Below are 21,827 nucleotides of genomic sequence, written 5' to 3'. Positions count from 1 at the left end.
TAAAATACCTATGAGGAAAAAAGCCTCATAAAAATGTGCAATCTAAATGAAGAAAAATCACATTACTTTGCTGAAGGACATAAAGCACCTAAATAAATGGGGGACGTTCCCTGTTTCTGACTTGGAAAACATATTGTAGGGATGCTGACTTTTCTCACATTAAACTATTAATTCAGTGCAACACCATTCAAAATCCTAATGTAAGTTTTTATTGAATACAACAAGCTTATTCTGTGATTTGTCTGGAATTATGAATCTGCTTGAATGGCCATGAACATTTTGAACCATAAGATTAATGAGCGATGACTAAAATAAAATTATGCTACTAAATGGTGTGGGTTTCGTGCAGGAATAAAGTGATCAACAGAACAGAACAGATCTGCATAAAAATTTCATATTAGATAAAGTAGCATGTCAAACAATCGGGGAAAGAACAAAGTACTCGACAAATGGATATGGGACCACTAACTAGCCATTTTGAGAAAAACAGGTAAATTTTGATTTCCCATCTGTGCTGATGTCTTTGGCTTGCCTCTCCAGATACCTTCCCCACCCTTTGGCACTCTGGTCTTTGCCCGAGAAGGGGAATCTATATAAATGATATTAATATCAGTGGGCTCCATCGTCCTAGAGTTACATGAATGTGTGGCTTCAAGAAAATTGTCTAGCCTCGCTGGGTAGCTCAGTTGGTTAGAGTATCATCCTGTTAAGCCGAGGTTGTGGGTTTAATCCCAGGTCAGGGCACATTCAAGAATCAACCAACGAATGCATACATAAGTGGAACAACTAATTGATCTCTCTTTATCTTTCTCTTTCCCTCTCTCTCTAAAATAAGTAAATAAAAATTAAAAAAAAAAAAAAGAGACTTGTCAAATTCCCTGGGACCTGACTCTTCCTCTGTAAAATAGGGTAGTCGTTGTGAAGATTAATTTAGATAAAGCTTGCAAGATGTGCAGCTGTGTTCCTGGTCCATAGAAAGTATTGGTTGACCTTGTCTCTCTCCTCCCTTTGGCCCGGGAGAACCTTAAGGACCAGGAACATACCTCACTCAGGTGCCTGTATATCCTGGATGCCTGTGCAGCTAGAAGCTCAGTTACATTTGCTGAAAGAATGAATGAACGCATACGCCACATTGGTTAACTGTTAATAAATACATGTATGTTCACGTATCTTCATTGTTAATGGGTAAACGAGATACCTTTCTGGTTTCCACCAGGGAGATCAAATGCTTTAGTTTGTAAGAACAAGAAATAAAAGAAAACCAGAGATCTTGGGGAGAGAGATAAACGTCTTTACAGTGGGAAGACTCATCACATAGATCTGATGTTTTCCAACCTTCTTCTTCAGAGCCCCAGGCTCTGCGGAGTGATAGGTCCCCCATGGGCAGGGTGTGGCTTACCTGGAAGCCAAACTGAGACCCCATGATCAGGCAGAGAAATTGGACATACTAATGGACAATGGGCAGACCATATATGATAATGACAATAGAAATCCGACCCCAACCTTTGCAGCAACTGGTCTGGGAAGCCAAACCACAACCTCTGAAGCTATCAGCCCAGAACGTTTAGGACTTGGTCAATGACTGCCAACTTCTCTAATTTTTTCCCCACTGCCTCCTCTATTTTTAACTCAGGACCAACCAAAGAAAGCCAAATACACTCTCCAAACCAATCGCATAAGATGCTTCAGTTCTAGTCAGCCCCCTTCCAACTTCCCCACGCCAACAACCTCCGAGCAGAGCGCACCTGCAGTCGTCCCTCTTTTTCACTATAAAGCTTTTCCACTCCTCTGCCTGCCCTTGAGTCTCTGCCAAATGCTAGTGATGGCAGCTGACTCCCTTGATATACAGCAAGCTCTGAATAAACAGCCTCTGCTTGTTCTCATTTCAGTGGTCTTTGTTTATTTCCGCAAGGTCTTCTCCCACATTCCAACTAAATACTCAATATATGTTATATATTGAGTTTATATATAAAATTTCATTTAAAAAGTTCTACTGCTAATTTTTTAAACAAACCGCCAATGTAAATTAATGCCAAGAGCTAAAGTTCTACTGCTAAATTAAAAAAAAAAAAAAATCACTAGTGTAGATTCATGCCAAGAGCCAAACTCCTCAAGGAATCTGAGGAAGGACGCTCACCTTGAATTAAACTAAAAGAGAAACAAATGATGACCAGACAGGTAGCAGCAAAAGATAGGGCTGAGTCTGGCCTGGGGATGGAGGGTTCGAGATCTCTGGACTTTTTCCCGTAAGTCAGGCCCAGCTGAGCCCAGAAACTGCAGGGATTGGAGTGCGTAGGTGAAATGCTTCCTTATCAGCTTCTCCCTGGGGCAGGGCTGGAGTTAACTACAGCTTAAGTCTGTTGAAATGTCCAGCTGCCAGAGGTGCAGACAAATGAACCAAATACATGAGTAAGGCCTTGGGTGATTTAAAGAAGAGGAAGGTGGTTGGGAAGGTCCCAGCCCCCTACCTCCATGGGAGAGACTTCTCAGATACTGGAATTGGAGCCCTGCTCATCTAACCATGACTATTTGTATGTCTGAAATCCTAAAACTCTCGCCATCCATTCTATACACTCTGTAAGTCTATTTAAAATAAATTAGTTCTATGTTTCCCAAACTGGTGAATGCCAATAGATGTCTCAACAGAAAAGAAGCTTTGTAGTCAAATAAGTTTGAGAAATGGTGGGTGAAACCAAATTAAACAGATTTCACTTAGTAGGACTTTTTAAAACCTTTAGTATGCTAACATGCATTGTGAATCTGCAAGGAGAAGATACAGCATACAGCATTTTCCAAACTTGTTTAACCACAGAAGCTGATTTCTTACCCACCTATTTACAACTCCCTGAACGTCATTCTATGGTATACAATTTTGGAGACAGTTTCGAGATAATGCTACCTTTCAGAGGAAAACTATTATTAGCTGGTTAACACCTCATCATCTACTGTAACTCACGAAAAGGAAAATCAAGGGGCCCCTTAAGAACCCCCTAAGAAGTGGCACAAGAGGCCAATTTTGGTGGGAGAAGGAAAACGGATCATAAAGCAGAGCTGGAGGCTAATGGAAGTTGCAGCTGGGTCTCGGGTCAGCCTAGCCGGATTAAGGATACTACGCATAGAATTCCAGATCATTAAAGTCAAGGATTATACCCACTTGGTTCATAATTTTTCTTGACCAGACATTGTAACATTATGTCTAGGAAGTTAGAGAGTGGCCAGGAAAATCACTGTATTAGCTGAAAATCGAGATTCAGGCAAATGATTCTTTTATAGCAGTTTACCACCGATGGCCTGTAGTCCCATTTTCCAGTTGAGATAACTGAGGGCAGAGAAATGATGCAACTTGCCTGATGCCCCAGCAAAGCCACGTTTCTTTGCGCAACCACGTCATGAAGTCTTTGATGGACCGCAGGGAAGGGGGGTGAAGTGTTACAAGAATTCCATGCTCACTTACTTCAGAATGACACAGCCTGTTCCCGCTGGTGGCGCGACCCAGAACACTTGGATCCGCGTCCTCCGCCGAGGGGTGCTTTCTGTGACCGCCACAGGGCAGTTACTCATGAACTGTGTTTCTTCTTCATCTATGATCTATGGAAAACCAGCGGAAAATAAACACATTAAAATGTGCTTTGCTTTGGGAAGGCGCCTGTTTCCAAGTTGACACTTCCTTAATTTTATTTTTAAACCTGTCATTTTGTGTTAGCAGGTCTAGATCTCCAGACACCAGAGCAGGGCCTGGCACAGAGCCCCAGTCAGTGCTTGCTGAATGCACATGAGGGCAAGGATCTGGCATGTGTTCTATGCTCTCTGGGACCAGGCTCTTGGGTCAGCACTTTGAGGAACAGGCCACTAGGTGATGAACTTGCACATTTCACTAAGATAATCTGTGTCCCATTCAGGGAAGGAAGGAGAAGGTGGAGAAGAGAAAATCCAAAGTGAACACTCTCTCTATGGCTAGATTTTGTAATTCAACTACAATTTTTTAACTTGAAATTAAAATGTTAGAAGAAAACACCCCTTTGGAGAAGTATCCCAAATTACAAAAAGTTCCCCAGCTTCACAGCACTGTTTACTTGTACAGTCTCTACTTTCTTTCTTTTTTAAAATTGATTTGAGAGTGAGAGGGAGGGGGAGAGAGAGAGAGAGAAAGTAATGTGAGAAAGAAACATCGATCGGCTGCCTCCAGGACGTGCCCAGATCAGGGACCAAACCCACAACCTTTTGGCGTGTGGGGAGGACAGCCAACCGAGCCGCAGGGGCCAGGGCTCTCTACTTTCTTAACTTGTACAGTATATTCGTATTCTCCCAAGTTAACCATCAAGGTTTCCGATGGCTCTGCAAAAAGCGCTGGTAGCCATTCCCGTTCCCCAAGGCTGCTTTCAGCATTTCTCCTGCCAGTACTTACCTATCCACCTAGTAGAACCACAGACTACGGATCTTTTGGGGAATTATTTAAGTCCAATTGCTCTTAAGTGCCAACTCCAGTTGGTTGGTATGCCATGAGTAGTGTTAATAGCATGAATGGATAACATTTATTAAGTGTCGAGTATGTGCCAGGCACTAAACTAAGTGCTTATCTGAATTACTCATTTAATCTTCAAATATAATCTAATAAAATTATTATGTCCATATTGTATTTATTTCATTTTTTAAAAATACCTCTTTTCAGTGCAGCAGGTAAAAAAAGTAAGTCACCCAAACTCCTTAGTTCAACATATATTTTCTTCACTGGACAAAGCAAAGGCAGATGCCTATTACATTTTGTTTATCTGTGTATACTTCATCCTACCCCCGTTTCCCTCCGCTATGTAACATCCTAAATATTTCATATACATCCTTCTGAGTGTGTGAGTGTGTATTACTGTTTGAAGTTATATAGAATTGTTTTGTAGTTTAATGTTTTTTTTCACTTAACCTTAAGCTTTTGGGATACGTCCATGCTACTGTGTGAATGCAATCCATCGGCTCCGTTGCCTAGTTCGCCGCTGCATGCAGAGACCAAGGTTTTTCTATCCACTCTCCCAGCGAGACCACTTAGCTGACCTCCATACACGTCGCTGCAATGAAGATTCTCACGCTGTTCTACTTGTGAATGCACATGAGAGTTTCTCAGCAATATAAACCATGTGGTGGGATTTCTGGGTTGTTGGGTTGGGATATAATATTAATTTCACTAAGTACTGCCAGATTGTTCTGCAGAAGGGCTATGCCTACTTTTATACTATTCGCTGTGCATGAGTGTTCCCACTTCCCCACCTTCTCACCCCACATCCAGTACTGTGATTTTTGAACTTTCTAATAGTTTCCAATTTGACAGGTATTAATTAGTATCTTGTTTTAACTTAATACCAGCAAATTTGAGCATCTCTTCACAAATTTATCAGGTTTCTCCTGTGAACTGCCTACTTAGAATCTTTGTCAATGGATTTTCCTGTCTTTTTCTTCCTGATTTGTACAACTTTCTAGATATGAATCTTTAATCATTTACAAATATCTTCCTGTCACTCAGAGGCTCATCTTTAGAATTCTTCATTTAACAGAACTCAAGCAATTTTCAACTAGCCAAATTCATCAGTTTCTCTCCTATGGCTTATACTTTCTTCTTTTTGTCTAAAAATTGATATCACAAGGACACCTTCCAGTATTTTCTCCCATTAGGTTTATAATTTTCCTTTCACATTTAATTCTTCAATCCATTTGGAATTTATTTTTTAATGTGATGGAGTAGGGATCCAACTCAACTTTCTCCATACTATGAGCTACTTAAAAAAAAAAGTAATAAACTTTTTTAAAGAGCAGTTTTAAGTTTACTGCAAATTTGAGCAGAAATTACAGAGTTCCCGCATACTTTCTGTCTCCACACAAGAATGTAATTCTGCTTACTTTGAGTGTAATTTGATTTTCTTTTTCTAGTTTCCTAAAGTAGAAGCTTAGATTATAAATTTTAGACCTCTCTTCTATTCTGATATGTACATTCATTGATACAAATTTCCCTCTAAGAACTGCTTTTGCTGTATCCCACACATTTTGATAAGCTGTATTTTCATTTTCACTTAGTTAGATCTATTTTAAAATTTAGCTTGACATTTCTTCATTGACTCGTGTGTTAGTTAGAAATATGCTGTTTAATCTCCAAGTACTTGAAGATTCTCCAGCTATCTTTCCGTTATTTATTTCTAGTTTAATTTCACAGCGGTCATCATATGCTTTCTATCCTTTTAAACTGAAGGTATGTTTTATGGACCAGCATGTGGTCTATGTTGGTGACTGTTCCATATGAGCTTAAGAAGCGCGTGTAGTCAGTCTACTGTTGTTGGATGAAGTAGTCCATAGATGTCAGTTATATCCAGTTGACTGATGGTTGAGTTCAAGTCCATCGTTATGGATATTCTGCCAGCTGGATCTGTCCATTTCTGGTGGGGGTGTTGCGGTCTCCAACTATAATCGTGGATTCACCTGTTTCTCCTTGCATTTCTGTCAGTTTCCACCTCTCGTATTTTGACACTCTGTTATCAGGCACATACACATTAAGGATCGTTACATCTTCTTCAGGTATTGACCCCCTTGTCATTGTGTAATGACCCTCTTTACCCCGATGAATTTCCTTGCTGGAGGTCTGCTGTCTGAAATCAACAGGGCTATTCCTGTTTTCTTTTGATCAGTGTTAGCACAGTGTATCTTTTTCCATCACCCAACTTGTAATCTACATGTGTCTTTATATTTAAAGTGAGTATCTTGTAAACGACATGCTGTTGGGTCTTGTTTTTTTTTATTTACTCGGAAAATCTGTCTTTTAATTGGTGTATTTAAACCATTGACATTTAAGGTGATTATTGATAATAGTTGGATTAGTATTTTAGATATTCGTTGCTATTTTCTATTTGTCGCCCTTGTTCTTTGTTCCTGTTTTTGTCTCCCACACTGAGCATTTTATATGATTCTTTTTCTCTCCTTTATAAGCATATTAATCATACTTTTTCCTTTGCCTTTTTTAGTGGCCGTCCTCGAATTTGCCTGATAACAAACATTTACAACCAACCCAAGTCTACATTCAAACAACACTATATTGCTTCACAGATAGTGCAAACACCTTACAATGTAAAAATATTCTTAGTTCTATCCCGTCCATTGTATCATTGTCATTTACTTCACTTATACATAAGCATGCTCATAGCTATAAGTATACAAAACAGTACACTGTTATTATTTTGAGCAAATTGTTATCTGTTTGAGCAATTAAGAACAAGAAAAAATAAAAATTTTTATTTTATCTTCACTTATTCCTTCTTTGATGCTCTTCCTTTCTTTCTGACCCACATTATTTTCCTCCTCATTCAAGAACTTTTTCAACATTTCTTACAAGGCAGGTCCACTGGCTGAGAATAACTTTGCAGGGTTCAGAATTCTAAGCTGGTGGTTCTTTTCTCTCAACACTTTAAATATTTTGCTCAACTCTTTTTTGTTTGCATGGTATCATTCTTATCTTTGTTCCTCTATAGATAAGGTGTTTTTTTCCTCTGGCTTCTTTCAGGATGTTTTCTTATCTCTGATTTTCTGTAGTTTAAAAATGATATGCCTGGATGTAGTGTTTTTGACACTTATCTTTCTTGGTGTCCTCCGAGCTTCCTAGTTTGGTGTCTGATATTAAGCTGAGGAAATTCCCAGGCGTTACCTTTCAGATATTTCTTCTGTTGTAGTTTCTTTCTTCTCTTGATATTCACATTGCATGTATGTTGCACCTTTTGGAGCTGTCCCACAGTCCTTGGATACTCTGTTCGGTTTTTTTTCAGTCTTTGTTCTCTCAGCTTTACAGTTTTAGAGGTTTCTGTTGATATATCCTCAAGCTCAGAGATTCCTCAGCTGTGTACTGCTAAGCCCATCAAAGGCATGCTTCATTTCTGTTACGAGGTTTTTTATCTCCAGCATTTCTTTTTGTTTTTTCCTTAGGATTTCCATCTCTGTGCTTACATCGCCCATCTGCTCTTGCGTGCTGTCTCCTTAGTCCACGAGAGCCCTTAGCATATTAATCAAGGCTGTTTTAAGTTCCTAGTCTGATAACTCCAACACCCCTCCATGTCTGGTACCAATGCCTGCTCTGTCTCTCCAAACTGTGTTTTCTGCCTTGTAGTAGGCCTTTTACTTGTTTGTTGAAAGGTGGACATGCTGTACTGGGTGAAAGGAACTGAGGTAACAGGCCTTTAGGAATGTGGTGTGAGGTGTGTGTGTGTGAGGGTGGGGGAAGCCTTCTCTCATCCTATCATCAGGTCTTAGTCTTTTGGTGACTTGTGCTCCTGGACTCTGAGCCTCACGTGTGCTTCTCTGTCCACCCCCCCTCCTTAGATGAGACAGGATGGCTGGAGGGACTGCAGCTGTGTCTTTCCTCCCCCACCCCTCCCGTAGGTTAAGTTCTGATGAAATGGTTTGTCCAGAACAGCATGCTCTGGCATATTTTAAAATGGTCCATTTTCTCCTTCCCCTGCCAGAAGTGCAAGGGAATGTTTCTCTGATATTCACAGCGAGGACGGGCGTGGTAGAGCTCCTGAAGGTCAAACTCACATTAGTTTTGCTTCCCTCCCGAATTCACCAGCTGGGTGCTCCTGGAGTTTTCAGCTCAGAGTTGTGCACACTGAGCCTTTAGCAATCCATCAACTACAGTTTAGGTTTCCTCCCCGGGCACGTGGAGGTTCCTGTTCTGTAAGTTGTGAGTCTCCGTATTCTCCTGTCGTCTCTGATTTTGAGGGCAGTGGTTTGCCCTCTGAGGGATGTAAGAAGAGTTGTGGGGTTGTTGGGTGTTTTTTCAGTCTGTTCAGCTTTATACTTGTTAAGATGGAGGGGCAACTTCCAAGCTCCTTACAAGCACCAGAAGCCCATACTGTGAGCTTCTTTGAATACTACCTAATCCATGTTCCCCATTTTTTGTGATGCCACCTCTCTCACATATAGAGTGATGATGTAATTTATTGTCAAACAAGGATGGAAAAAGCTGTTATTAATAATTGTTCTGGGAGAACAGGCAAAACTGAGACTTTCCCGGGCAAATGGGACATACATTCAATGTAATCATATGTCAGGTTCCTAAACCCTCAGGCTGTTTCTGACAGTGTAGTATATTTAAATATCTGGAAGGGCAAGTCCCTCCTCCTTGCTCTTCTTTTTTCAATGTAGTGTTATGTCTTTGTGGATCTTTATTTTTAGAAGCTCCCTTACCTCTCTGTCATTTCATCTTCCTGAGGTGACAAAATCCCAATCCTAGACGAACTTCTCACACCTGTGCAGCACAGGGCCGCCGGACAAAGCCCCGTGAGGAGGCTGATTGTCTCCTCTATTAATTGACTCCTAGCCTCAAGCATGCCCTGCTACACAGCTGTCTGTATCTGGCTAACTCTTACTTTCCCACTCCTGACAATAATGATTTCAAATCTCAAACCTCCCCAAACCTCTTATTGTATTACTTTGCCTCTTCCTTTATAGAAAACAACAACAACAGAGGTCATCAGATATAAAGCCCCTCATTTTCCCATCTGCATCTACCCTGACCTCCTTCATTCCTGTTAGAACAGAGGAGCCTTACTTTTCTTACATCTCCGCTTTGGTCCCATCCTTTCTTCCCGACTCTCACAATTACCCCTTTTCTCTCCTCCAGATTGAACTTTTGCCCCAACTGAATCATTCCCATTAACTTTTTAAGCACATTTGAGCCCCTCCATTTAAAAATTAAGAGACCCTCAGGTAACGCTCATCCTCTTCTGATTTCGGTGTCATCTCTCTTCTCTACCACGGCGAGATTACTGGAAGGAGCTGGCTCTGCTTACTGCCTTCGCCTCCCTCCCCACGCATTCTCAGCCCAGCCCAGGTGTCTGCAGATGCACCACACCATCCAAGCAGCTCTCGCTAGGGTGACCCCTGGCTTCTGCAACGCTCAGCCCAATAGATGCTATGTAACCCTTGTTCTTGAAACGCGCTCCCCCCTCGGTGCCTGTGCCAGAGCGCCTCCCTGCCCCCTCCCCACTTCAACTTCCCTGCCCACACTTTCCCTCCTTTCTTTGGCTGCTCATCCTACTCTGCTGGCTTTTAAATTGGAAATTTCTCAAGTCTCAGTCCTCAGCCCCCTCTCGTTCTGACTTTATTCTCCCTCTGTTGGTGATCTCATTCAGCTCGTGCTTTAATTACTACCTCTGTGTAGGTAATTCACAGATTTGTATTTCCAGTCTTGGCTGCTTCTCTGAGCTCCAGGCATGGGTCTCCAACCTTCTATATTCTACTTGCATTTCCTCTTGGGTCAAAAACACTTCAGACCCACCTTGTCGACAGCTGACTTAACAATCTGCCCTCTAACCCGGTCCTATTCCAATTGTACAAGTCAGAAATGTTGGATGCCATCCTTGGCCCATCCCTCTGTACCCACTTGCTACCCATTCTACCTTCCAAATCCCTCTAGAATTCCTACCCCCACCCCCGCTGCTTCCCTACACTAAGCCACATCATTTTTAATCTAAAACAATATAAAGTTATTCTAACGAGTCTGTGTGCCTCCTCTCCTGGCTTTCTTCAGTTTGTCCTCCATCCTGCAAGCCAGAGCGATCTTTTAAAAACTCAAGTATAATTATAAATCTCCCTTTTGTGCGGTCTCCCCCCTTGTTTCCTGCACTTGGCTGCACTGGCCTTCCTGTCTTCCGTCACTGTGGCAGTTCCCCTTCCTTGTATGTTCTCATACCCTTCCCTCTCCTTTCAGACTTTTTATCACTCTTTTAATTTTACATGCATTTGTTTGATTCTTTGATTCATATCTACTTCTCTAATAATCTGTAAGCTACATGAGGACAGGTACTGTCCCTTGGTGGGTCCCCCCCCCCCATTGTTTCTTCAGCACTTAGCACAGTGCCTGGTACATAACAGGCGTGCACTGAAGAACCAGGCGTACTTGCCTCCTCCCTTCGGTTGCGAGATTCCTGGCTCTACGTCTTGGTTGCACTATCCGCCCGGCTCCCTTAGTTAGACAACTCCCTGGACTTGCTTCTGACTTTGGGCTTTGTTTTCCTAGATGGTTGTTAATAAATGGCTAGCATGTCTGAGCAGCATTGATTGGCCAAGGGCTTTACATATATTATTTTCACTCGCCTCAAGCATTATTAAGCCGATCCTTGAAGAAAGTACTGGGATGCAGATGGGTGAAATAATCTGACCAAGTCCCACAGTGGCAGAGTAGGAGTTAACCTCAGCCCTATGTGGCTCTAGCGCCTGTGCTCTTTCCCCTGTACCACAGTCCCTCCTAACAGTGTCATCTCCCTTACATTAGGTGAGAGGTGTCTCTCTAGCCAGGCTTAGTCCCATAGAACCGCATACAACGGGCCAGCCCACAACTAAACACCCCACTGCAACACACAGACACAGGTATTTGGTGAATGCAAATAGTACTTTTGCTTCATATTTTCTTGAAGAGTACTCAGATTCCCTTCTACAGCTTTGCTGGTGTGAGGGTGGATTTCCAAACAGTGTGATTTTCTTGGACTTGTACAGTTGGCCTCCAGTGAGGGCTCCCTTTATAGCTGTCATAGGGAACTCCAGCTGGTACCTTAATCCTAAATCTTTAAAATTCTTGGGAGGGTTCTGGTTGACTACACTAGGAAAACTAAAGGGAACTAATATTTAATTAACACCTACTGTGTGCTAGGTACTTACCATGGTCACATCATTGAGTTCCTGATGGGAATAATCATTACTATCTTACAGATAAGAGAATGAAGCTCAAAGTGATCTGGTCTGGACTCTGACGCAAGGCTGTCTGACTCCAAGCCTGTGTTCTTTCCAGCCTCTGGCAAAGATCCCAGTGGGCGATAAGACTAAGACCCTTGGATAAGACTAAAACCCTTGGCCCAGAACTGAAACCAAGAAGAATGTTTTCCAAACCGTAAAAGCCTTGTCAGGTAAATATGGTTGTTTATCCACAGCCCTAGTTGCCAGATGGTAATTAAGTATTGAACAGAAGGAGTTGTTTCCTTTGATTCAGAGAATGCTTCCAAAGTTGTTTGATTTTCAGAAAATATCAGCTTCTTTCCACAGGCTTTGGTCCTGTCAAAACCTGCTCTTGTGCCTTTCCCCATCCCCAAACATCTCTACATTTGTCAGGGTCTAGAGTAGACCCATCATGTTAGCCACCAACTAAACAAAGTTCCCTTAAAAAGTTCCCTTCACCAGTCATTTCAATCTGCAGTTTCTTTTCTGAGTACCTGAGACCAGAAAATTAAAATATATTACAATAGGGGGTTTGTGTCTGGTAGTAGCATTATGGGTGATTTTTCTTTCCTTTCTTTGTTTATTGTAGTTTCTAAATTTTCTACAATAATGATGTAGTACTTTAAATGAAAAAATTTATATATTTTTTAAAGGATCTTATTACAACAGTCTATGGGTAACATTTCCATTTTTATAATGTAAGCTACAATAAACTTTCTCAGATTAAGTTTAAGTTTAAAGTCACTTGGGAGAGATTTGCTTGTCAAGCAGGCTGTTTGACTCCCTGTAAGAGAGAGAATTTAAGGACCTGTAACTGTAACTGGTCCCCATCCAGCCAAATGAGACAGCCAGATATGCCAGGTTAGACCCAGGTTTAGACAGGTAGACAAGTTTTGATTTCCAGAATTCGGGGCAACCTATAGTTAGGGCAACTGGTTGGGCATCTGGTCACGAACAAGCCTTTTTAAAGATTAGGGACTTTCTAAGCTCCCTCATCATCATGACTTTAAAGGGCTTCCAAAACTTTTCATTGATCACAGTCTTAGTTCTGAATCACACACCAAACCTATTATGAAAGCTGCAGCATGACCTTTTACTCTGGTGTTTTACTCTCCTCTCATCCTATTTATGGCCTCACGTTCTTTAGACTTGAATACACAAAACTTCTTTCCTAAATCTAGTCTTGGCTCCCCTCCTCAACTCTGATCTGGATTCTCTCTCCTGATAAGCTGTCTCACCCTTTCTGGTCCAATAGACATAAACCTCAGGAGATGAACCTAAACGGCGTGAAAGTCCCAGATGAAGTTGCAAGCGTGGACTGTGGGAGTCAAGCATCTAGAATGCTACCCACAAATCCATGTAGGTGGCCTCTTGGACATTTGTCTTCAGGAAAGACAGCCCCAGACATAGAGATCAAGGCAAGTGATTGAGGTCAGGGCTCCAGTTCCCACATGAGAACTGAGGATAAGTCATATAATTGTAACAGGAACTTGGAACAAGAACAGGGAACTGGTCCCATGAGCTCGAGCTTGCAGTAGAGTTGGCAGGAGAGGGTAGGTTTGGAAACTTGGGCTTTAGGATAAAAAGGGACTTCTGCTGAGGGGATGTGTGATGTAAGAGAACTCAGGAGCCCAGGGGTCAATGTAGGGCTCTACAGCCAAGGACACTTAGCAGTATGCCTTTTGCAGTATTGATTTTAAGATGGTTATTTTTAAGTAACATAAGACTCGAGAAAAACCTTTCACCATCCCCCTAACTGCCTAAAAGGAATTTAGAGAGAGAACCTGCTCCAAGAAAGGAGCTATCACTGTAGATAACTATAGTTTATTATAAACTAGTGTGTAATAGGGAGGAACCTAGCAAGGTTCATTTGCTCAAAGTCCTCTCTGTGTCCCATTGTTAAAGATGGCCCAGCGAATATTTGCCAAATATTTGCTTTTCCATCCCCTTGTGAATTGCCTTCTTGACCCTTGAAGTCCCCCCCCCCCACTTTCTCCTTAGCTTCAGAATGGCATAGAGACCCCAACTGCCCAGTGCCTCCTTGGGTCTCATATTCTTATGGAACCCCCGAATGTACATCTGTAATGAACTTTGGACATTTTCTCCTGTTAATCTGCCTCGTGTTCATTTTATTAGTCCAGCCAGAAGCACTTAGAAAGGTGGGAGGAAAATTATTTTTCATGTCCCCGCACCTGTCAGGAGTAGTGATGTGATAACCCTCACCCGGGGACAGAAGTTGCTTAAGTCCTATTGGTCTGGGTAGTGGGTGGGCTGAGTCTGAAGGCGAGGGCGTCAGTGTGTCTAAATACACATTGTTGAGTCAGAGAGTGTAGGGGATGTTGACAGGGTGGAGAGTGAGGAAGGATATGCCCTATGGCATCATCTCATCCACATTTCTTTAAAGTTTGTGAGAAGTAGCGGTAGAGTAGAAAGTGAATGAATGTTTGAGTCCGCTGGGTTTGGGTTAAATCTTGACTCTGTCATTTCCAGTTTTATGACTTTGGCCAAGTCACCTTGATCTGCTGGAGTTTGTTTTCCCATCTGCAAAATGAAAATAATAATACCCATCTTGCTCGGTCAACAAAAGAAATATATGAGATTGTATTTACAAAGCATCCATCACCCATAATGGGTCCTCAGTATATTGTAGTTAGAGGAAAGTAGTCCCCCAACACCTTAGTCTAATTGTATTAACACAGGAGAAAGACACCCTAAAGAGAAGAAGAAGGAATATTGTTTCACTGGCGGGAAATAAGAAAACAGAGAAGCACAAATTATGAAACAAACATTACTCATAATTCTACTACCCCCAAGATAGTTATTAACATTTTGATGAGTATCTTTTCAGATTGTACATATACATACACATATCTGCAATTCTAAAATATAAGATTACACTGTACTGTCTTGGAAAGTGCTTTCACTCAACAACACATCATGAACGTTTTTCTTTTCTACTCTATATATCTCAATAAAATTTTCTACGGTTGCATAATAGCCATGGTGTGGATGATCCACATTTTATCTAAAGGACCTCAGTGTGTTGGACATTTTGTTGTTTATAACCGGGGGCTATTATGAGCATCCCTTATGGCTAAATTTCACATCTTTAGTTTTTCTGGAAGTAAAATTAATGCAGGTTATTATTGCTAGATCTGTCCAGGGAGGGATTTTGAACCACTTCAGTAAAATCTGAGAGAGAATCCAAAGAAAATAATCCCAGCAATTAAACCACCTCTTCCTAGTTTCCCATGTGTATTTTTTCAGTCTGAAAATCATGAGGGGAAAGACAGCTGCTTTGTCTTTTATGAAAGAGCTTTCAATACAGATTTTTTTTTTTAATTAAAGATTTTTCTTCATTGCTCTAAAGAGTAAGTGCATTATAGAAAACTTTACAAAGACAGAAAAGTAAAGGGGGAAAAAATCTACTGTTTCAATAATTTTGGTCTGTGTGTATCCTTCTAGACTTTTCCCTATTTATACTTTGAAATTTGTGAACAGTTGTGTTCCTATCGTGTGTATAACGTTATATCTTATTTTTGTGCTGGGAGCCTCCGCATTTTTCCAGGTTTTTCCAATCATCCAGAAACATCATTGGAACGTCTGCCTTGGCTACGTCATCCAGTGTAGCTTTTGACAGTGGCCCTTCTTCTAGGGTGTAAAGATTTAGGCCCCAAACTTGTCCTCTTTCCCACAAAGTCCTGAGAAGATGTTTCCCTCGCGCCTCATATCCCCTCGGCAGAGCTACTGGCATCCCTTTCTGCATCAGCATCTCTTCCGACGGATTTCAATCCTCAGCTTACTCATGGCCGTTGCCCTTTCTGCTTTCCCCCCTCTTTCCTGGGAGAGTGCCCTCCAGCTCCCTGAGAAGCACCCAAGAGCCTGCAGAGGTGGCCCCTCCGACACCTCGCCCTGGGCACATGGCCTCCAATCCACAGAGGCCGAGTCCCAAGGGCCTTTGGGTTGTGTTCTCCCCCAAAGCAGATTAACTCCCCAAGTTAAACGGGTTGTTTCCCATATTGAGAGCAAACGCAGCGGCCAGGCTTGGGAACAGAGCTGGACCCGGACACGTGGGCGCTCTGAGGAGGCTAATGACAGTCTCCTTTCAAAATGATATTCTCTAAATATATGCCCAACATTCATCTGGAGGGGAGGCCGAGTGCTGCCTATGAGAAGGAGGCGGGGAAGACTGCGCACTCAGCGCTCACGCACTCACTGCCCTGAGCGGGTCAGCTCCCGGCCACCCTGCACACCTCACCCAGCAGCTCAGGGGCCTAGAAGGCAGGCCAACGCCATCTCCTGTCAGGCAAACATCCTGGGAGAGCCCAACAGCCTATTTACTAGCCGTGTGACTGGCACATTCCTTAGCCTTTCTGGAGGGAGCCCTCTTATCTGTAAAATGGGAGATAATAACAGTCTCTCCACCTCAATGGGCTGGAAGGTTTAAATTAGTGAATACATGGAAAGCAGTCAGAGAAGTTCCTGGCACAAAGCTATCGCCGTGTGTATTATAATCACTGTGTGTCACTTGTGATAATAAATATGATCATCATTCCCATGTCATGTTCACTCTCAGTAATTCTGGTAAAGACAATTTTCCCCAACTCATTACATTTTCAGCGCTGTTTTAGTGCTCCTTACAGACTGGTGTCCTGGCACCAGCCCAGCTGGCCTGCACCTAAACCCAGCTTGGCTTGGGAGCCTCAAGTACAATGGACAGGCTCCAGAGAGAGTGTGTGTGTGTGTGTGTGTGTGTGTGTGTGCAGGGGTCATGGCCCAATCACTCTATCCAGAGTGTAGCCCCTAGTTAAACAGACAGCCTCATTTTCCACGTGATGATTGGGGGATCCCAAAAGGTAGAGATGGACTTTGGGGGATTTGGTCATCTACCCAGGGTAGGTAATCCTCAGTGAGAAAAGACATATATATCTCCTTTAAAGAATCAGGAAAAGAAGGAAGACGTCTCCTTCAAACCAGGTGAAATGTGCCTCTTGGGGTAGTGAAGGGGGTGGAATGTGTGGGCTTTGGAGCCAAGCAGACCTGGGTCTGATTTCTGTCTTAGTCACTGAATGAGCCTGAATGAAGTACAGCCCCTCTGTGCCTCAGTGTCCTTATCTGGGTCATGCTGATGAAAGAAGATACTCTGTGTATGGTGCCTAGTGGGGTGGCTAGAATAGTTGGGTAACTTCCTTTGAGTTTTTAAACTGAAAACCAAAAAAAAAACACCCTGACTGCACCTTTCATGCCCAGAACCGAGTAGGTGACTGATGCACATGTGTGAATAACTGGGAATTTCAGGGGATCCCAGGATGCACAGTCATAGCAATAATATCTAGCAGTTACGCATCCAAACTCTGTTCCTGCTAACACTTCATATGCATTATTTTACACAATCATCTTAATAATCCTGTGAAATAGGAATTATTCCCATTTTACAGATTCAGAAACTGGGACTAGAAAGTGGGGAGCCTGGGCTCATGTCTCCATGACCCCAAAGCTTGTAATCACTGGACCTAGTTCATTGTCCCCTCGCCTTCCACTTGGGGAGATGATGTCAGTTCTGACTCAGTGCTAGAAAATCACCCTGGTAAACAGGTTTAAACAAATAAAACCATATATTGGGAATGCTATACTAGGTAGTCTAATGCCTAGGAAATAAATCAGCCTTTTAAGTTTTATATTGCAGTACAGTTGAAGTGTTTAATAATTATTGCCCGAGAACAGTATAATGCAGTACTAAAAATGAGTAATTGAAAAGCCCATAGAGGCAGATGAGGCATCCGCTCACTGAATTGCTCTTGAATACTTTACATAATTATTTCATTCAGATTTATGACCAGCTCAGCAAAATGTATATCTCTCTATCTAGCTCTGTCTGAAGTTGTTCAGGAAACCTTTACCTATTGTGCTAACACCTTCTGGGATGGACAGATGAATGTCTCTTGTACACCAATGGGGCTTTCAGTGGTTTGCCTTCATTTAGCAAAGGGCAAAACTAGGAGCGAAAACCCGGTTTGCTGAGAACACTCATGTCCCAGTCACTGTGCTGGGGTTTGTATGTATTAACCACATTGGCACATTTAAAGTCCATAAGAGTCCTGAGGGAGGACTATGTTTTCCATCCACCAAAGAAACTGAGGCTCAAAGAAATGGTGTCACTTAATGAGATTAGCCAGGTTCATTAGTGGGCTCATACCAGGTGGTCTGGCTCCAAACCAGGGCACTTTCTGCTGTATCGCCAGCCTCCAGATAGACCCTGTCTTCCCAGAGAAGGCTTAGATTTTTGGAAAGGGGATTCCGATAGTCAGATACAGAAGAAAACTAAGCCTAGCCAGATTTTATTCGCAGCCCTGGATCTTCAAACATCTGAGCTGATCCTCCGCCCCCACCCCTCCTCCCTCATTCCTTCATTCTCAGTGTCAGCACCTCCAGGCAGAGAGAGATCCAGGCCCATCTCCACAAGAGACACAGTTTCCCATGGACTTGGCCTCCCCCCTGCTCAGATCATCCGAGGCTGTGAGCTTTATCAGAGGCACAGGCTTATCAGCTCGTCCCTCCTGAGGGCCCTCGGAGTGGGAGTTCTTGGCAAAGTCAGTTCACTGGGAAGTGTGGACAGATGGCTGCCTGGATGAAGCGACAACCTTTGTTTCTGGTCGGACCCATATGTCAAAGTGGCCCAGAATGAGGAAAAGTGGGGAGGGAAGAGCAAAAGGATGGGGCCATCTTACAGGCCAGAAAAAATAACATAATCCTTTTTACATTTAGAAGATTATAAATAGAAGAAATGGACTCTCCAGCTCTCCCCATCCTGGCAAAGGACAATGACATTTCCAGCAGAAGATGGATTTTTCTCCTCAAATTCCGGTCTCCTCCTGACCCTGACGCTTGGTCGTACCCTGCCTGAGTCAGCAGACATGAGCACAGGGCCAGAGCTGGGCTCCCCCGGCTCCCCCACCCCTCGCCCTGAGAATGGGCTAAGTGAGGCTGTGCTGAGGGTTGGATCAGAAGACGCCAGCACAGGTCCTGGGATAGCTTCACTCTCCTGGACACAAAAGCATGTCCCGCTTCCCTCTCATTTTCTTGTTTTTCTTTTTTTTCTTTTTTTTTTTTTTTTTATAACTTTTATTTTTGTTTAAAGCACTACAGATGTCCCTTTTTCTCCCCAATGACCCTTACCCCCCCCCCCCCCGTTCCTTTGGCAGACAGAGCTGGACTGAAATCTTACTGAATGTGGGACATACCTGTGAACTTCTCCACACCCAGGGGAAAAGCCAAACTTTAACTATATTTAAAAACTGAGAACCTCTCTTAATGAAGTGGATTTATGGTAACTCTCAGCAGCTATTTGTCAAACACACCAATGTGGTTACCAGCCTGGGCAGGGGGGGACGGGGGACGGGACTGGATGGGATACTGTGCAAAACAATCAGAGACCTGAGAAGCAGCGGTTTGTCTTGGTGCCCTGAAGGCGGAGGGTTGGGGGACGCACTGATCGATCCTGCCCAGAGGGTGCTGGCGTCCCCTCTACTGTCGCAGGCAAGTGAGCTGGGTGCTGCGGCCGGGCAGAGAGCCCGGCTCATGCCTGACTGAGGAGCGGAGACCGGAGCGGTCCACCGCTGATGATGACAGGAGGAAGCTCTTCCAGGTAGTTCCTAGGAGCTGGGGGGCCAGCTGTTGTCCTGTCACACAGTCCATTGTAGGAGGAAGGACATTAATGGGCAGGGCGCGGGGCGGGGAAGAACAAAGGGAGACAGAGGAACAGGCAGAGAACCGCGACTGAGTGCTCCTCACCGGCCATGGACGCGGCGAGTGGTCTGTCTGTTACTCGTCAATTCTGAGGTCCTCCCACCTTCCCAGACACTGTTCCTTCTTGTTGCTACATGACCTTCTGCTAGTGGTCTCGCTTTACATGTCACTTCCCCTGAGAAACCTTCCCAAACCCAAGGCCTGAGCCATACGTGCTGTACCCACCCTGTCACCTCCCTTGCCCACCACACACAACCTGAATATTAAAGCCACCTGGGAACTTTGGGAAAATAATGACGCCTGGGCCCTGCCCCAGACCAGCTGAATCAGAAGCTCTGGGAGTGGGGCCAGGGCAGTACTGAATTTTTAAAGGGTCCTGGGGGATTCAGATGACACTCAGGATGACATCATCTTGAATCATATCTGAAAGCAGGGGTTTAGTTTGGTGTTGCCAGCACCTAGCATGTGCCTGGCACATTATACACACTTAATTAATCTTTGCAGAATGAATCAATGGATTCATTAAAATTAAAGAATTATTACTGCTCCCTTTTTACAGAACAGGAGATTGATTCGTGGAGGCAAAATAGCCTGCCCAGGGTGGCTAAGTTGCTGTAAGCAGAGGAACGACAGTGCAAGCCCCATGAGACAGAGACCATGTCTGCTTCATTGCGCTCTGCGTTTCCAGTGCCTAGAGTTGGCTCTCCGACAGACCAGGGGCTCAGCACATGTTCACTGAATAAAGACTCTACCTTGTTCCTCTAACTCTGAAAATCAGCCTCTACACTCTGTCTCGCTACCAGCTCTGCCTCTGCCGTCATCTATGTGGCTTTGCACAAGTCACCTCTCTCTGGACCTCAGTTTCCTAAAATGAGGACATTGGATGAAATGGCCTCCAAAAGATTCTTCCCAGCTATAATCACAGGAGACTGCCCTGTCACCCCTATATTGTCACTTTAAGGATGCATATCCAGCTATTCTGGCAGCACCTTCCACACCCAGCAGCATCTTCATGATCGTTAGGAGTCCCGAATAGCACCTCCCAGTCTTTTTCCACACGTCTCTTCCCTTCTTCCCTGCCTCCTCTCTCTTTTCTTTCTCCTTGCTTTGGCAAGGATTCCTAGTAGGCAGGCGGTGGTCAGCAAGAGCTGGCCTTCCTCTCCTGGTCAGCCCTCGCTCCAAAGAGCAAATCCACAGCTGAGAAAATGCGGTTATTAATTTCTCATCCCTCTAAATCCAACGCCAGAGAAAAGCATCACTTTGTGGATGTAGTTGTGGCACAAAAAAGGACTGGAACCTTTGTTTATTAAATGTCTACTACGCATTTGAAACTTCATTCCGTTGCCTTATTTAAGGCTCACCTCTGACTGCCTGTCAGGTGTGCCTCTATAATGTTTCTCTCCAACACCCTAGGGCCCCAAACTCCATAAACCACAGCAGCAACATGCTAACTTATCTACTTCCATACGGAACTGCAGTCCAATCTTCCCGCAACAGCCCTAGTGCATATTTAAAATAATACACCAAATCATGCCACTCCCCGTTTAAAGACTTCCAATGGCTTTCCATTGTACTTAAAATCTAAACTTTATACCATAGTGCTCCCTTATGCATGGTTTATCTTTCTGCAGTTTCAGTTACGTGTAGTCAACTGCAGTCCGAAAATTTTAAATGAAAAATTCCAGAAAAGAGCAATTCATAAGTTTTAAATTGCCTGCTGTTCTGAGGAGCATGATGAAATCTTGCACCATCCCAATCCATCCCGCCAGGGGTGTGACTCATTCCTTTGTCCAGCATATCAACACTGTACACGCTACCCAACCATTAGTCACTTAGCAGCCATCTCAGTTATCAGATAGAGTGTCATGGTATTGCCATGTTGTGTGCAAGTAACCCTTATTTTACTTAATAATGGCCCCAAAGCCATTCATATAACTTTTATTATGGAAAATTGTTATAATTGTTATTTTTTATTATTAATTAATTATTAATCTCTTACTGTGCCTAGTTTATAAATAAAACTTTATAATAGGTATGTATAGAAAAAAACATAGTATATTTAGGAGTTCAGTACTATTCTTGGTTTCAAGCATCCCCTGGGGGTCTTGGAAAGATCCCTGTGTATAAGTTCCCCACCTGATCTGGTCCCTGCCAGCTTCTTGGACAGCATCTCCTGCCACTCTTAGTCTCATTCACCACGCTCCATTCTCGTAAACATGCTCCACTCCAGAGCCTCTGATGGTTGCTTTTGGTTGTCCCATTCTACATGATTCCACCCATAGATCTTAAAGAGTTGGGAAGGAAACAAGTAGGGAACAAATTTAGATATGTGTGAGACTTCATGGCAA

The 21,827-nt window shown here is 43.2% G+C and overlaps 1 protein-coding gene across 1 annotated transcript in view; it reads right to left on the bottom strand.

Annotated features, from left to right (window-relative positions):
• SPON1 (spondin 1) overlaps nt 1-21,827 on the bottom strand; it is a 229,260-nt gene that overhangs the window by 166,169 nt on the left and 41,264 nt on the right. Inside the window, exon 3 of the mRNA XM_081153650.1 lies at nt 3,455-3,588. Within this exon, the coding sequence (XP_081009776.1) occupies nt 3,455-3,588 (134 nt within the window). The remainder of the gene's footprint in view (nt 1-3,454; nt 3,589-21,827) is intronic.

The sequence above is a fragment of the Miniopterus schreibersii genome (genome assembly GCF_964146895.1).
Source record: "Miniopterus schreibersii genome assembly, chromosome: 12".
NCBI lineage: Eukaryota > Metazoa > Chordata > Mammalia > Chiroptera > Miniopteridae > Miniopterus > Miniopterus schreibersii.
The sequence above is the reverse complement of the archived record's forward strand: the minus strand, read 5'-3'. Positions and strand labels throughout refer to the sequence as shown.